Source organism: Microtus oregoni, unplaced genomic scaffold, assembly GCF_018167655.1.
Source record: "Microtus oregoni isolate MIOR12 unplaced genomic scaffold, Mior012 000024F_ref0000369, whole genome shotgun sequence".
Taxonomy (NCBI): Eukaryota; Metazoa; Chordata; class Mammalia; order Rodentia; family Cricetidae; genus Microtus; species Microtus oregoni.
Genome location: NW_024543083.1, coordinates 8,393,851 through 8,411,891, shown reverse-complemented (window position 1 = coordinate 8,411,891; position 18,041 = coordinate 8,393,851). Strand labels below are relative to the sequence as shown.

Genomic DNA, 18,041 nt, shown 5'->3' with positions numbered 1-18,041 from the left:
TTCTTCTTTAAATATTTAAACTATGAACATGACTCTTTAACTATATAGTGCAAAATATGACTGTTGCTGAAATTCAACCTTCTAATTCTGTGTGTATATATATATATACAGACAGGTATTTATTTCTCAAAAACACATTTTGTACTGGCGCTTGCTAGTTACACTTAGAATTCCACAATCTTTTAATATTATATCTTGAAAATTTAAATAACACAGCACTAAAAGATATAAATCAACCATTACTTATTTAGATGATACATTTCATGCTTTTAGTATTTTAATAATGAGTGGCCTTATAAAATACCTTTGTGTATATTGTTGACTATTTCCTTAAGATTATTTACCAGAAAAGCAAATTTTCAGTTAAAAGATGGGGACATTTCTACTATAAGACACGTTCTTCAATTTGCTCTAAAGACATTTTTCCCCATTTCTAGTTCCTCCAAAACCCTAACATGAGTGAAAAATGTTAAATGCTAACTCACTGTCTACGGTATATGTTGTAAAGTTTTCATCACTGTTGATATCATTTTCTTATTAGCTCTTTAGGATATAGAGCAGATTTAAGTTATCCCCAATCACATGCAGAAGAACCACAGCCGTGAGTTATCATTGCTCCTTTTTAGCTTAACAAACCTTTACTAACAGGCTTCCTTAACTGCTTTTGGAGTAAAGGATATGGCCATTCATTTATAAATACTTACAAAGAATAAGTATGCCTTCATTCAACTAATTTCATTTGTTCCCAGATGATGAAAAGTAAAAGGTACATAAGGGGCAGGGGATATGGCTGACAGCCAAGTCTGATTCCAGGATTCCAAGGTGGAGAGAGAGAACCAACTCCCAAGATGTCCTCTAGCCTCTAAACATGAGCTATGGCTGGAGTGAGCACGCACGTGCGCACACACAGAATACACAAAACGCACAGCGTTAAGATGGGACCTGATGGACAACATATGATAAAGTCATGACAAACCGGTTCAAAAGTAAAGCAGTGTTCAGAATTAATCATTACCTTATGCACACTTGTTCCCCTCCTCTAATTTTTCAGTCATATTCATAATGCTGAGAAATAAACTGAAGGAGACGAAGTCTCTGAGCTATGTCTAGATGACAGGTGAGGAACACTGAGGGAAGAGTTCCTCTATCTGCACCTTGTGGTTGATAGATAAATCTTAGTAATTAGCTGTTTATTAGGGGGATAGCTAAGTACAACCTTTGTCTTGAGTACTTTCACGCTGTCTGCTGAGGTTCCAAAATGGGATATGTGAGTTTTGCTTTTGTAGTGTGAAAGACTGCCTCATTCAAGTAAAAATAATTCGTTCTCCTGACAATTTAAAAAGCTTCTAAAGTACTGAAAACATGGAAATTTAATACTGAGTTCAGACTGAAATGTCCATCAAAAAGAGGAGCTAGTTCTTTTTCCACCAGAGAGTAAGTTCTCTACAAGGACACTGTGTGGAAGGACTGACTGTCACTGTCACCCTCTTTACCTGATTTCGGGTGTAATAATCTCTGCTGCGAGGCTGTCTGAAGATTCCTGGCTTCCCAGAGGCATTAACCCTATAAATACACAGAGAAGTATACAGTTAAGGAAGCACGGCTACCTCCTTTGCTTAAGAGATACAGTTTTTGCAGGAGAGCACAACCTTTACTCTGAATTTTAACAGCTAAAGAATTCAAAGGTTTTTTAAATTTTATTTAGATTGTTGTTGTTTTATGGTATTAATACTTGAATCTGGCTCTGTGGATGCGAGGCAAAAATCACCAATTTTCTCAAGTAAAAGTTAAAGTAGACTTACAAAATTAACTTATCATTAAAACAACTGTAATGGTCCAACTACATACCATTAAGTACATTTCAATGTTGTCTAGCCATTACTATTATCTGTTTCCAACTATTTAATAACTCAGTCAGAAACTCTATAACAATTAAATTATTCCAATCGTCCTGCCCGAAATTCCTTGGTAAACTCAATTCTATCCTTTCTTCTTTCTTTCTCTCTCTCTCTCTCTCTCTCTCTCTCTCTCTCTTTCTTTCTTTCTTTTCTGAAGCTGAGGACCGAACCCAGGGCCTTGCGCTTGCTAGGCAAGCGCTCTACCACTGAGCTAAATCCCCACCCCCCTCAATTCTATTTTTAGTCTGTCTGTGTTAATGTGTTGCCTACCTAGACATGTAAGCAGATCATGTATTGATCTTTTTTATTCAGTTAGCACAATACTTTGATGACTTGTCCACATTACAGCACTTTGCAGAACTCTCTTGCTTTTGCTGTTCAATAATATTCCACTGTGTGCATTTACTGTATCTAAGCTCAGACATTGCGCATCATTTCTAGTCTGAGGTGACTGTGAATAAGGCTATGTGTATGTAATTGCATAATGTGTATACACAGTAATGCTGTATGTGTACAATTATCTGGCCTCATGCACTTCAGTTCCATTAGTGATGTACTTACACGTGGATCTGATGAATCACATTATTTTATGCTTACACATTTTTAAAAGCTATCAATTTTATTTCCACAGCATTACTCCATCCCACCAGTGATGCATAATGGTTCAATTACTCCCAACCAATTCTAACCAACATTTATTTTTCTTTCCTTGGGGTCATGGTGGTAGTGGGAAAAACATTAGCCTCACTAATTAGTTTGTGGTAACTCATTGATTGCTTTGCCTTTATCTAGTGATAACTGAATGATATCACTATTTCATGTGTTTACTGGCCATCTATCTTCCTTAGAGATATATAGTTCTTTCTATTCAAATCCTTTGTTCATGTGTGCAATAGTTTTTATTTTTATTATTGTTCGATTTTTATAAATTCTTCAGATAGCCTGGATATTCTCTGTGCACATCATATATATTCATGTACATGTATGAGATTATATGCAGAAGACACTCTGTATTTGTGTACCATGTGTGTTCTGAGCATCCGGAGTAGCCAGAAGAGGGCATGGGATCCTCTGGAACTGAGTTTCAGATGGTTAAGAACAGCCTTGTGGTTGATGGAAAATGAACCCAGGTCCTCTTAAAGAGCAGCCTATGCTTTTAACCACTGAGCCATCTCTCCAACCCACTGGTTTATATTTTGAGGCAGAGCTTCTCACTGAGTAGCAAGTCAACTCAAGGAACTCCTACCTCCACAGCAAGCACTTTCCCACGGAGCCACCTCCCCAGCCCCTGGATATTAATTCACGCAGATATCTGCAAATGCAAATACTTTCTTCCACTCTGTAGATCCTCTGCCCTACTCTACTCAAGTGTTTTGGTACATTAACATTTTCAGTATTGATAGAGCCCTCTTCATTCATTTTTTTTTTTTTTTGGTTGTTGCCTATGCCTTTGGCACCAATTGCAGGGGCTTATTTTCAAATTCAATGTCATAAAAACATTCCCCTACAATAGCTCTTATATTTGGTCTTTGAGTCAGTTTCATTCTTCTGCATTTGGATGCAAAATATACAATCCATTTTCACCTTCCTCCCTACTCCCCTTTCCCTAATTGCTCTGGCTAGAAATTTTAATACTATCCTGAAGAAAAGTGGTGATAGCAAATATCTTTGTTTTTTCCCTGGTCTTAGAGGAAAAACTTTCATTCTTTCACCACTGAGGTTTTTCCAAATGTTTCTTTATCATGTTGAGGAAATCTATTCCTGGCATATTGAGTTTTTTAAAATTATGAGTAGGTGTTGGAATTTGTCAAATGCCCTTTTCTGTACAAACTGAAACGATGCTGTTTTTCCCTTCATTTTGTTCATGTGGCTGACAATGAGCTCTCCATCTGCCCCTGAAGGAGTTCTACAGTAATGTTATCAACAGGAAAGGTGTATACCTTTCCTACTCTTGTTCACTACTCTGTTCACACTACAGCAGGTCTTAGCCAGTGCAGTAAGACTCAAGAAGGAAATAAAAGGGATACACATAGGAAGGGAATAAGTTCAAATTAAAATTACTTTGATATTCTAGCTCACACCAATCAGACTAAGCTACAAAGTGAGTTTCAAGACAGACAGAGCTAAAACAGTGAAACCCTGTCTCAAAAAACCATAAAAGAAAAAGAAATGACAAAAAAAGGTTGGACATGGGAGAGGGGAAACCTTATTCACTGTTGGAGCAAGTGCACACTGGTACAGCCACTATAGAAACCTTATTCACTGTTGGAGCAAGTGCACACTGGTACAGCCACTATAGAAACCTTATTCACTGTTGGTGCAAGTGCACACTGGTACAGCCACTATGGAAATCAGTGTGAAGATTCCTCAAACACTAAAATCAGAAGTAACATGTGAGTCCAGCTTTATCATTCCTGGGCATATACGCAAGGAAGTCTCTATGCTACCACAAAGATGCGTGCACACCTCTGTTTAGAGCTGCTCTGTTGACAATAGCATCATCTCAACTGATGGACCGTGAGAGCATGCTACATTTGAACTTTAAATCAGCTGTTAAGAAAACTGAGCGGCTTTAAGGGAGAGAGGGTAACAGAACACTTATGAAATGAATGCTGGGGATGGGCAAAGGAAAGAGATGCAGGCAGTGAGACTGAGGGAGGGGGACTAGAACAAAGTTTGCATGAAAAAGCCACTAGGAAATCTGCTACTTTGTAAGTTTATTAAAAATAAATAAAACAAGGGATGGAGAGACGGTCCACTGCAAAGTTTGAGTGCTGGAACCAACACGACAAGGTGGTTGTCCTATGCATGTCTCTAACTGCAGTTCTGAGGGATCTGGCATCCTCTCTTGGCTTTCATGTGTCCATAATTATGCATATTCTTACAAACATATATATATATATATAAATACATATATCTTACATGTAAGAAACTTAAAAAAAAAGTTCCAGCACAAAACCTTACCTATAAAGTATTTGTCAGCGAGACCCAAGACCCTTAAAACAGTACATGTTTTTATTGGTTGCTCACCAGAACTCCATTAATGGTAAGATTCTTTTGGTGAAGACACCATATGTTTTGGATACAGAACATACAACAATCAAGCTATAACTGAGCTGGAAGTGTTTTCTCTACGTAGCTGCACTCACAGCTGGTGTAGGAGGGTCATCTGTCAATGTGTTACTTTCATTGGTTAATAAAGAAACTATCTTGGCCTTTTGATAGGACAGCAGCTTAGATAAGCGGAGTAGACCAAACAGAATGCTGGGAGAAAGAAAGCAGAGTAAGGCAGACACCACAAAGCTCCCGCCCCAGATGGACGTAGGTTAGAATCTTCCCGGTAAGCCACCACCTCATGGTGCTACACAGATTATTAGAAATGGGTTAATCAAGATGTGGGAATTAGCCAATAAGAGGCTGGAACTAATGGGCCAGGCAGTGTCTAAATGAATACAGTTTCCATGTAATTATTTCGGGTGTATGCTAGCCAGGCGGAACAGAACAAGGAGTCCGCACCTCATTACTACAGGGATAAAAGGTCTGCCCACTACACCCAGCATATTACACTTCCTCCCTTACTCTTTAGTAACTTAGTTTACTGGTGAACCAAAATGTCACAATTATATTGCTAAACATTCAGGTAGTTCTGCAATTTTATTCTTAGAAACTATTCTTTAATCATTTGGGTACAGTTCTAGAGGAAAAACCTCACAAAAACATTCAACCATGTAGATTTTTATATAGCAAATAATAAACTTGAGCTTAAAAGAGACAGGCTGTTTTTTCTTGACAACATGGGAACTGAGAGTAAAGAGGATAAGGTTCAAGTTAGATTCTAAAAATTCTGAAAAAACTTAATGGAGAGCTGATGAGAAAAAAAGTTAAATTATTGCAGGGGTACAAAGAAGAACCAATTATATTAAGAAATACTGTACATTTGGTGAGGATAACCAGGAATGTATGTATGTATGTATGTATGTATGTATGCATGTACGTTCATGTTTCTGGATATATTTCTTCCTCTCTCCTTCAGCTAGCACTGGTCATCTGAACTCTATGTTGAGAGGACCATGGCTCTCTGAACTAGGGTCTGGAAACAGGCCAGGAGAGAGAAGAAAGAGGTATGACAGCAAGGCCACAGTGGCTGATGTTTACACGAGTGGAGTCAGAGCAGAGGGGACTGACAGACAACTGAGGAGTGAGATAAAGTTAAGTCGATAGAGAAGTTCTTTGTGGGAACAAGGAGAGGAAAACCAAGGGTAGTCATGGAAAACTGTTTCAAGTAACTAAAAAGTCAGGGTTTGCTTAAGAGTGAAGCTTGAAGCAGGAATTGCCAGTCACCTACTGTGAGTAAAGAGGGGAAGAGTGCTGTAGGAAGTCTTACAGCCAGTGGTTCCCCGCCCACTGGGCGTGGCATCTTATAAGACATGAACTGATGTAGAGCATGCGTCCTCCCTTTCTGGTTGCTGGATTCGGTTTCTGTTCTCTGTTTAAGCAGAGGATTCTGATTTGTGAGTTTACCCCTAAATAAATAACAATCTATTTCTCAATTCTGAGCTAGTGTGGGATTTCTTTTAAGCGTCCTTCCACAGAGGAGGGCAAATCCTGAGCCAAGCATTAATCCCTTTGTTTGAGAAAGAAGATATATATGTGGCTTTTGCTTTTCTTAAAAGCTTTTAAGAATTCCTAAATCTTTTTTTAAAGATTTATTTTTGTACTTTATGTGTATGAGTGGTTTGCTTTCACATATTTTCAGTGTACCATGTGCTTGTAGTGCTGCAGAAGACAGAAGAGGATGATGGATTCCCTGGGACTGGAGTTACATAGTCTGCCATGTGGGTACTGGGAGCTGAACCCAGGTCCTCTGCAAGAACAGCCAGCGCTCTGCCCACACACAAGTTATTGATTTACTTATTTAATTTTTAGTTTTTTCGAGACAGGGTCTCTCTGCAGCTTTGTACTACTAGTTCTTGTAGACCTGGCTGACCTCAAACTCAGAGATCTGCCTGCCTCTGCCTCCCAAGGCTCCCAAGAGCTGGGATTAAAGGTGTGCACCACCACCATCACCTGGCTAGATACAAATTTCTTAATGACTTAAAATCCATTCCACTTTTTGCAGGAATCACCAACTTGGAAAGTTTGATATACTTCTAAAGCAGTCATGAGAGATTTTTCAGAATAAGAGTGTCACGTTAAATGATTGTGACTTGTAAACTCAAGAGATTACACAATTTCTTTAAAGTTGCTAAGTAAACCCAAAGCCCCAACCATAGCCTGCCAAGATCTTGGTTAACAGTTCAAAAATTTCATTCCTTTTCTTTTGTTGGGCCATCTGTCTGTGCAATCATCTTAAAGTGAAGCCAACACCTTTGTTGACTTTCCGAGCCAGACTCCTGAAGTTACAGGGGCTTTTTTACCTTGAGTGGTGAGCTGCCCCTCCTGAGCCTGGACACAACGGAGCTCTTCAATGGTTTCCTTCAGAGAATCCCTTTCTGTTCTTAGCCTCTAAAGTAACATAAAGCAAAGGTTAGCTCTACAGATTTACTAAGCAGTCATCGAGGCCTTATCCAGGAAGAAGATAAACAGTGGACATGGACTTATTTTTAGTTTTGATCTTTTATGGAGATCATGGGAGTAGAAACGGATGAAAATGATTATCTTTTTTATCTTCTATCTTTACAATACCAAGTATCTATTATTACACGGTAATACACATTCATGTTAAGCATGAGACACAAAGCTAATTAGTCCATCCTTAACTATGTTCTTAACATTCTTTTCATTCAATAAAGAGTCAGGATGAAGAATAAATACTCATAAACTGTGAAAAGCAGAAATAATGCTAAACAACAGTGCAGCAGTGTCCTCCATACTAGTCACACAGCAAACAGAAGGGCTATACATAGAGGAAGTCAACAGAAGAAGTAAAGAGAGACCAATGATACAAATATATGTATATTAGAGAAATGAGAATTGGAGTAAAACTAGTCCTAGCTTTTATTTATTTCTGAGAAAAAGAGAAAAATTGTGACTTAAAAGTAGAACAATTAAAAGAAGGAATTAATACAGTCAAAAATTAAATTTCAGTCTTAATGTTAGCACTTCTGAAAAACAAAATGCCCATTACATACTCACATCTTTTTCTTTCTGAAGACCATCAACTTTTTCTTTTAGCCGCTTATATTCAAAATCTAATTTATCTGCTTTCTTTGATTCATCGGATAATCTATTTTGCAGCTCTACAACCTGATACAAAATACATAAATTATATAAAAATGTTAATTTTTATAATTTGAAACATTAGAAATGATCACAAGGTGGTAGAATATAGTTCAATGGTAGAACACATGCTCATTAGCGTGCACAAAGCCTTAAATTCAATCCCCAGCATGCCCTCCCCCAACTAAACAAAATTAAAAAAAAAACATTATTTTCTTCTACAGGTTTATGAAAACTCTATTCCTACCATACTTGACTAAACGTTATACAATCCATCAGTCTAATAGAAGGGAGAGAACTAGGAACTAAAATCTGCATAGGTAAGAGAGGCTCCTAAACTAGAGTCATCTAGAACAAAGGTATCAATTATCAGAGGGCCTTCATTTCTAGCAAAAACACTGAGAAGCAAAGAAGTAGGAAGGAAAGATAGGAGGAAATGCTCAATTACATAGCTAATATTATAAGAGGCTAAAACCCCTGTGGGAAGTTCATGCAGATAATATGGATAATGAGAGGTGCCAATGCCAATAACAGGAACCTAGAGCTTTGAGTATAACAGGAATCAAGTGGTCATTAAATAGTCCTGGTTGTAAAGAGTAAGGAGAAAAAAAGATCAGTCTGGGTATGGAGGCAGCGTTAGGCAGATCTCTGTAAACTCCTGACACGCCAGGGCTACGTGTGTCTCAGGGGGAAGGGAGGGATAGATGGAGGGAAGAAGAAAGGAAGATCCATCAGCAGGCAAGAAAAATGAGTGCTCTGGAGTTAAAAGGTATTGTAACCCTGGCCAGCTGATATTTAGATGTGTGTTTTCACTACTTGTTTGTCTGAGGAATGCAAACACAGGCAAGAGAAGTGGTTCTGCATGCTAATGCTGGAAAACATGGCTCGAGGAAACAAACACTGACTGGAGAAAAACTGCAATTCAGAGCCATCACAGTTCCTCAAAGAACCAATGAAAAAGCAAGACTGAAATTATGCAGAAGATGAGAAAAAGCTGCAATTAATCAAGGTCTATTACCAACAATTACAGTTTTATAAGTTCATCAAAGATTTCAGGTTGAAACTGTCAAATATAACACATCCACTAGATTTACAGGAGTGGATGTCTGGGATCCCAGCACTCATCAGGCCTTGGCACAGGCTGTGTGGCAGGGCAAGTCTAGTTAAGGTACACAGGCAGACCCTGTCTCAAAAATACCGGAGGTGAAGGATATTGTTCAGTAGGAGAACGCTTGCCCAGCACACACATGGTCCTGGGGTTCTTCCTTAGACAGGAGACGCAGAGGAAGAAGTACACATTTTATGAACATGAGACTGTGAGGGCCAGCCATGATAATCTAAGTCTGGGCAGAAAGGAAGTTCTTTACTTCCTTCAACCATCATCACCTGGGACTCTGGCCATCCATGAATTTAAATGGAGTCTGGAGTCTCAATAGTTTACCCTGAGACAATGCCTGGCAGGCCCAGATTACCGATTCCCACCCAAGAGCTGACCATTCAAAGGAAATTCCTGGCATTCCAAGCACTGTAGATAGAAACACCTGCCAGCACTTCACCAGGACACCCCTAGACAGATGTCAGCCAATCAGGGGTCCTGAACCTCAGAGACTCCTCACCCCCACCTTTACTACTATAAAAACCCAATTCTAATTGAGCTCGGGGCTCTCCAGATATTCCAATATGTTGGTCTTGCGGAGAGACCGAGTTTGCAAACTTGATTAAAATAAAGGCTCTTTGCTTTTACATATGGGACTTGGTCTCCTTTGTTTGCTTTTGTGGGGACCCACGGATTTGGGCATAACAAGACCATGACCAGAGCAACCACACACAGAGAACTTGCAGAAAGAAAAATATCATTAAAAAAGTATTAATAATATGATTGTGAATAGGCACAGAAAATTGGTATTCTATGCAGTTTGTTATAATATTTCTAGATATATATTTTCTCTTAATTCTAAATTAGATATGCTTTATTAGTTCCAAAAATGTTAAGTGTTTTTCCCTTCAAATAATATTCTACATTTCTTTCTACTTTCTCCTCTAGATATATTGCTGCTCATTTCATATTGGATATGTTTTAAGAACAAGTATTTTTTTGGCTATACTTTTGAGTAATTTCAATCCACATTAAAATTCAGTATTTCAGGAAGTTCCTTAAGTTTGCCATATAATTGAAACTTTTATAATAGAGCACTGAGAAGAAAATATATCAACCAAGGAAATTTGGTAACCACTCATGATGTACGGGTTTAAGGCTTTTGCTCAATAGTCTGATGATCTGAGTTCGTTACCCAGAACCCACATGGTGAGAGAGCAGATTCCTGCAGGTTGTCCTAGGACCTCCATATGTATGTTAAGTCACACCTATGTCCCCAGCAATCAAATAAATAAAGTGTAATAAAAAGAAAATAAATATAAAAACAGTAAAGAATCATGCGGTGGTTAAGTAAGAATGACCTCTACCAGCTCACACATTTGAATGCTTAGTCACCAGGAGTGGAATTCTTGAAAGATTAGAAGGAATTAGCAGGTGGCCTTGTAGGAGTAGGTGTGGACTTGTTAGAGAAAGTGTGTCACCAGGGGTGGGGGTGGGGTGGGGTAGGCTGTGGGGTTTCAGAAGCTCAAGCCAGGCCCAGTGGCTCCCTATCTGTTCCCGCTGCCTGCAGATCAGGATGCAGAACTCTCAGCTACTTCTCCAGCACCATGTCTGCCTGTAAGCCACCATGCTCCCCACCACGATGATAATGGGCTAAACCTCAGGAACTGCAAGCCCCTAATTAAATGCTTTTTTTTTTTTTTTTTTAGGAGTTGCCTGGTAATAGCGTCTCTTCACAGTGACTAAAACAAATCACAAAAATAAAACTTGGCTTTCACTCGATTTTGGCCAAAAACCCTGGAAGTGACAAAGTTTTCAAAAGCTGTGTGTTGTGGAGTCGCCCAGAATAATTCCGCTTGTGTTCTCTTACCTGCCTCTTGTATGTCTCAAGCTGACCTCGGGCTGCATTAGCCTTTCTTAATTCTTCCTCTAGACTGACAGTGTTCTGCATGTATATAGTATTCTTTTCTTCTAAGAGTTTAACCTGCCGCCTCAAATCCCCAAGGTCTTCCAGCTTCTTCTTATAAGATTCGACTTGACCTTCTAGTTTGGACACTTTATCAGAAGAGTGTCTGAAAGGAGACGGGAAATTCGTCAGAAATAGTCCACAGCTATAAAGCTGTTTCAGACAAAGTTCAAACAGGAGACAATATCAGGACTTAACATGTATTAAATCATAAAATCTAAAGTGAATCTAGGTTTTTTTTTATGTTAAGAAAAACAATTATAACCTAAATTATGAAAAATATGTCACTAAGAATGTCTAAAATGTAAATAAAGTCATCAGGAGGGTAACCAGCAAAATCACACTTAGCAGAAAATTAAAATAAATTGTGGAATGTTCAAATGATTTGGCAATTACTATGCTACCAATGAACCCCAGTTAAGATTTCAGTAGAGAAATGGAGATAGAGAATGGCAAATTTTAGGGGCTTGAGGAAACTGTAAATTTAACATATGTAGTCTTTGGGTGTGACTGCAAGGAGGCCCGGAGAGTCAACCATGTGCAGGTGCTTTCCTCTTGGTGGCAGGACTCAAGCCATCTAGCAATGGGGTGTGGTGGGCAGCAGACAAATGGGAAAGCGTCATAAAAACATTTAACAACTATGAGAGAAGAGGGAGACAGGGCTATATACTATGAGGGGTGGGCCAGGGGTAAGTGAAAAAGATCCCTAATACGTAATAGGACTACATTATAGAACTAGGTAATTTTCTCTGTACATGTCAGTATTCTAAAAACAAAAAGGGATCCCAAAGAGGATGAGGCTGTGAAAGAAATAGAATGGCGAACAGTGAGGTACTATACAGAGAATACTTGACAGTATTTAAGACAAAGACTAAGGGCCTGGAGGGCTCAGAATCAAAGAAGAGTAGCAAGAAGTAAAAGTTAGTGCTGGGTAAGTGAAGTGATGGCCACAAGTGCATAGCATTTACCTGATATCTGTCCTCAACTCAAGTGTTAATAGAGCCTCTTAGATATTCACCAAAACTTTAAATACATGTGTGCTCACAGATGCCAGCGTTTGTAACATCTGCAATGGAGCTCTTCTGGATGGCAGTGGATCTGATATTCCTGAAGGGAAACCGTTTACCTGAGAACGTCTATTTCATCCTTTAGAGACTGAGCTTCATCTGCCAAGGTGGTTAGCTCATCATTCTGCTGCCGAAGCTCAGAGATTTCCTTTTCTAACTCTTCACAGCGTATCCGATAATCATCTTTTGCTGCTTCTAGTCTGTAACCAAAACAAGATAAACACTATTCAGTGCCTCGTAATTCTACTTAGAAGAAGACAAAGCATGTGGACACTCTTCTTGACTCGTCTTTCTCCTCTGCAGTCACGACCACTCACGTCACATCTGTCATGTGACTCACATGTGCTGGGATTAAAGGTGTAAGCAACCACCACCTGGTTCTGTTTCTCTTTGCAACTGGATCAATCTAGAGTAGCCCAAGGTGGCCTTGAACTCACTGAGGTCCTTTGCCTCTGTCTCTGTGCTGGGATTAAAGGTGTGACCGCTGTCTGGCCTCTATGGCTAACTAGTGGCTTAAGCACTCTGATCTTCAGACACATTTTATCTGTTAGAGTACAAACAAAATATCCTGGCTCCCTCTATTAGCTTTAAAAGACTGTTTAAAATTTAAAAAATAGGTTGTAATGAGTGGTCTTTTACCGGAATGTTTCCTCTTGCAGCTGCTCTAACTGAGTCTGAAGTTGCAAATGTCTTCTTCCTGCTGGACTGTTGGGATCTTCTATAGAATCTGATTGATTGAGTCGTTCCATTAATATCTGATTTTCTGCCAATAAACTACTTTTCTCCTCCTGCAGTGCTGCAACCTGTTGGAATAAGAACAATGGTTATTCAATTCAGACTCTTGTGAATTACCATTATGAATTAAAGCATCTGTCTGATTATTTATTTTTGAGATAGCCCTTACGGATCTAGAACTCACTATGCAGACCAGGCTGGCCTCTGTCTGTTGTAGATTTGTCTGCTGAGTGCTACCTCACTTGGACAATTAATCTCTATTGTAAACATCTACATTATTTTGAATGTTATTCATACAAAGTAATATATAAGAGTAAAATTTTTCAAAGTTAATTTCTATTTATTTTGAGATAGAATCTTGCTACATTGTTCAGGTACTTCCAATTCTTGGACTCAAGTGATCCTCCTGCATCAGCCTCCCAAGCGGCTGGGATTACAGGTCTAGGCCATCATACCTGGCTTTACTACACCAATGATATACAGATGGTAAATAAGCACACAGAAAGATAATCATCAATAGTCGCCAAGTAAATGCAAATTGAAGTCACAAAATATCAATTCAACTCTCATGACGATGGATGAAATTTAAAAAAGATTGAACCAACTATTGGCAAAGATGAAAATAAAGTCTCAGATACTTGTGGTAAGAATACAAACTACAAGTCCAGCCTGGTCTACAGAGTGTGTTCCAGGATAGCCAGTGCTACACAAAGAATACAAACATTTCAAATACTTTGGACGACATCGATCCTCTGGACTCACAGAAAAAGCCAGATGCTGCCATGCATGCTTACAGTCCCATGAGGGACTGTGACAGGTAGATCCTGGAGCTTGCTGCCCAGCCAGCCTAGCAAAACTGTGGGCGTCAAGTTTGTGGAGAGACCCTGTCTCAAGTGAATATGGTGGGCAGTAAGAGAGCAGAACAGCAAGACATTCAACATTTCCCTCTACCTTCTCAGGCACAGGTAAAATATCCCAGTGCCCTGCAACACACACAAACAGAAAGACTCCCACCCATACGGAAAGTGTGAAAGCGAGTTCACTGGCACAATATTATTTCTTCTGGAATTTAACATTCAGTTATGAGTTTAATTAAATTCCAGAAAAGACCGGTAACATCTTTATACAGCATACTCTTCTAAATCAGAACCCTACTTGCTTGTTTGTCTTTTTTGTCTTATAGGTTATACTGCAGTGAAGCTGACCATGTGACAGTCCCCAGCACATTTGGTAGTATGTGTGGTGCACACACAGAACTTCTCACCTGCATATCCAATTCATGGCACCTTTGAGCAATTTCTTCCTTTGCTGACAAAGCTTCGTTTAGTTCCTCTGTAGTTTTCTTCAACTAGTTAGAAACAAACAAAATTTCACTTTAAAGTAAAGTTACATAGGTGTAACACAGAATTAAAACATTTTTATTTCTGGGGAGGTAGTGTAGGAAAATCAAGAACCTCTTGGTAAAGATGGAAAATAAGTCACTTATTTTTCTTTTGTTTTTGGGTTTTGCTAAGACAAGATCTCACTATACAGCTCAGACAGTCTGAAATTCCCTACATATACCAGAAAGAATGGCCTCAAACTCAGAGTTTGGCCTCATGAGTGCAGGGATTGGTAAGTATGCCATTACATCTGGATTATTCTGATTCTTAACATCAAACATTTCCACGTATATTCCCTTATTATAATAAATTCTAAGTTAGCAAATTATAAAAACACTGATTAAAATAAAATTTTGTGTCTTTATTTCATATATATAAACTTCTGTCTAATAAAGATACCCAAAAATGTACCCGCAATAGCAAAGAAACAATACCACAAATAGAAAGGCAAATTTTAACTTAGGTTAAAATTATATCATATCCAAAGACTTTCTTATATAACACTGAGAAACCCTGAGCCAAAAATAAGAGAAAGTAAAAGATACAAAGTTCTGCTCATGCAGAATACTGTAAACTAAAAATTGACTACAACAACATTTCATGCTTAAAAATACATAGCAAAGTTCTTTTCAAATACAGTTGTACCTAGCCAAGTGTGGCAGCACACTCCTTTAATCCCAACACTTAGGAGTCAGAGACAGGTTGATCTCTGTGAGTTTGAGGCCAGCCTGGTCTATGCGGCAAGAATAAGAATAATATAAAAAGAAAATAATGACTAGAAAAGAGGGACTATCACAAATTAAATTTGTTTTAAAGTGGGCTATGCAATACTACCATATTTTTTCTGTACCACATTAATTCATTTCTCTGGGTGTGTGCATGTGTGTACACACATGCTCACCAGAGTGTGCATACCAAAGTCAGGACAATAACGTACTGTGTCCTCTCCTTTTACCAACTGGTTCCTGGGGAAAGAACTTAGTTCATCATACTTGCCAGCAAGTGTCCTTCCTTGCTGAGCCACCTCACTGGTTCATGCAGTACTACTTTTACTACAAAGTCTAAGCTTAATTATAATGTATACTATCAATTAGCTTAAGTTCTTAAATTTAGGCAAAATATGAAGTATTTTATCAATGTATTCCCTAAGCAATTTCAGCTGCGTTCTTCTCACTAATACTTGAAATTCACCTGTCTCAACTGTTTCATAAATAAAGACAATTATATACCTGGCGATCCAGATCAGCATAGGCATCATTTCCAGCAGAGACAGGAGACTCTTTACTCATTAGCTGAAATTAAGATTTAAACCATTATGAGGCAAAAGACATTCTTGGCAATACAACAAAATGAGCACCCAGAAACTACTAAAGCAATAAGAAATTAAAGCACATAAGCAAGCAACTGTTTTCTGTAATTAATTTTTCTGTTTTTCACTCTAAGTGATGTCTACACTTAAAATTAAACATGTAAAATCTGGTGCTCATTTTCTCTGAGAGCTCTAGTTGTAAGAATCAAGCATAACTTATTCTTAACACTGTGTTAGGAGCATGGCTAGACATTTAAAAACAGGGACTTTTCAATAATAAGAGCGACACCAAGTACTTCTTTCATTCTAAATAATCAGTGTGGAAAGGGGGGGTCATGTTCTCCTGTGGTGTGCTCCACCTGCACTCCGGCAAGCAATCCTAATTAACAGTGGGTCACAAAACAGCTGCAGCAACAAAACCCCCGAAGTTATGAAAACAGGAAAGGGATTTGCTGGGAAAGGGTTCAGTGAGGGAAGAATCAGAGAGTGTAATCGGGGTACGGAGTGTCAAAGGATCAAAATGTATTCATGTATAAAACCATCAAAGGATAATTATATAGCAATATATAAAATCTGTACAGTGTTCAGAGAGAATATATCTAACTCAAAGGTGGGGAGGAGACATATAGTTTTCTCTTCTTCTCCTGTCTTCATCCTTATCACAACACAGCAGCTACTGCTCTAGGAAAAGCTAGACATCCGTTCTAAATGCACCTTCTCTCATCTCAGAGGCATTTTATCTGATTTTATGCAGACCCATTCCTCAGTTTCACTGAGCTCCCAGTGCGATCTTGCTTTACTATTGCCAGCTTTCTTGCTTATTATTCTTAGACTTTATAGTTTACAGTTTAATTCTCTTTCTTTTGCTAACATCTTCTTTGGGGACTTTCTCCCCTTACATTAGGACTCCAAAGCTCTAGCTTTTGTGAATGTGCTTGTTTCCTCCTCTTCTTGTTAAGACATGGTTTCTTTCTTTTTTTTTTTAATGAACATTATTCATTTATTTTGTTAAGGTAGAGCCTACACTCACAAAAGCCTTACCAATTGGAATTTTCCACGAGGTGGTTTGTATTAATAAATACATGAAATATATCTTATTTTGTTTATTCTATGTTTGATAAACCAAACATTAAGACATGGTTTCTTATGAACCAGACTGGCTTTGAATTCCCCACGTAGCTGAGAATGACTTGAGCTTCTTCTTCTTCTTTTTTTGAGCTTCTTTTTTAAAAGAATTATTTTGTTTATTTAAAAAATGAAAGACTACGTGATGTACATGAGTGTTTGTCTGTGCATCACATGCATTCCTGTTACTTATGGAGGCCAGAAGAAGGCAGTTGGATCCCCCTAGGACTACAGTTTCAGACAGTTTTGAGCCATCACAGGACTGCTGGGAATCAAACCCAGGTCCTGCAGAAGAGCAGTCAGTGCTCTTAACCATGTAGCCATCTCTTCAGCCCCCTTTCAATCCTTTTCTAATTCTCATCCTGCTTAACTCCTTGATTCTATAAAATCCCACTCCCAGGTGAGATTTTTTTTTTCCTATGGCCCAATCTACAAAACCAGTAGCACTTCTTCCCCTTTTTCTTCATAGGAAATTCTTCCTATCCAAAGCCACTATGGCTACCTAGGCTCTTCATGTAGTCTCTTACAAGCTCCCCCAAAGCCCTGTTCAATGTATTACCAGTCTTCTTGCTTATAAAACCTTCAGTCAGGTGGTGATGGTGCACACCTTTAATCCCAACACATGAAAGAGGTAGGAAGATCTCTGAGTTTGAGGCTAGTCTGGTCTACAGAGTGAGTTCTAGGACAGCCAATGCTACACAAAGAAACCCTGTCTCATAAAAGAACAAAAAACAAAACCCAAAAGCCTTAACCTTGATCTCTTTTTCTTGTGTGCTCTTCCTATCAACATCTAATTAGTAAAAAAGACTCCTTGAATAGCTATTCTTGGGCTGAGACATAGCTCCCTAGTAGAGCATACTTGAGGACCTGGGTTTGATCTCTAGTACCATCTGCTACCCCAGGCCCCCGAATTACTAAACTTCAAGTGATACTTCTCTAAAACATAGAACAGCAATGGCCAACAAAGGCATAAAAGGATGCTTATTATTACCAGTCACTATGGAAATACAAAACAAGCAAACAAACACAGTAAATACAAAGTACTACTTATACTTACCAGGAAAGCAATCCCATAATTCCATTTCTGGATACTGAGGCTCTTTCAGATCACAATGAGGTAATATACTCAATACCTAGTTTCCTAAGTTAAAATGCATTGAACACATCTAACCTACTGGATAAACAGATTCATAACATGCCACTCTCTTAAATATTGCTAACCTTTATGACTAAGTAGCTAGATT

At 38.6% G+C, this 18,041-nt stretch overlaps 1 protein-coding gene across 2 annotated transcripts in view; it reads right to left on the bottom strand.

The window, feature by feature from the left end:
• The window catches only part of Hook3 (hook microtubule tethering protein 3), a 79,823-nt gene that overhangs the window by 22,004 nt on the left and 39,778 nt on the right, over nt 1–18,041 (bottom strand). For both annotated transcript variants that reach the window (XM_041673539.1, XM_041673540.1), the window contains exons 7-14: nt 15,593–15,655; nt 14,246–14,329; nt 12,886–13,049; nt 12,306–12,446; nt 11,084–11,285; nt 8,034–8,144; nt 7,316–7,403; nt 1,494–1,563 (exon numbers count right to left, since the gene is read on the bottom strand). In XM_041673539.1, coding sequence (XP_041529473.1) covers nt 1,494–1,563; nt 7,316–7,403; nt 8,034–8,144; nt 11,084–11,285; nt 12,306–12,446; nt 12,886–13,049; nt 14,246–14,329; nt 15,593–15,655 — 923 coding nt within the window. The remainder of the gene's footprint in view (nt 1–1,493; nt 1,564–7,315; nt 7,404–8,033; nt 8,145–11,083; nt 11,286–12,305; nt 12,447–12,885; nt 13,050–14,245; nt 14,330–15,592; nt 15,656–18,041) is intronic.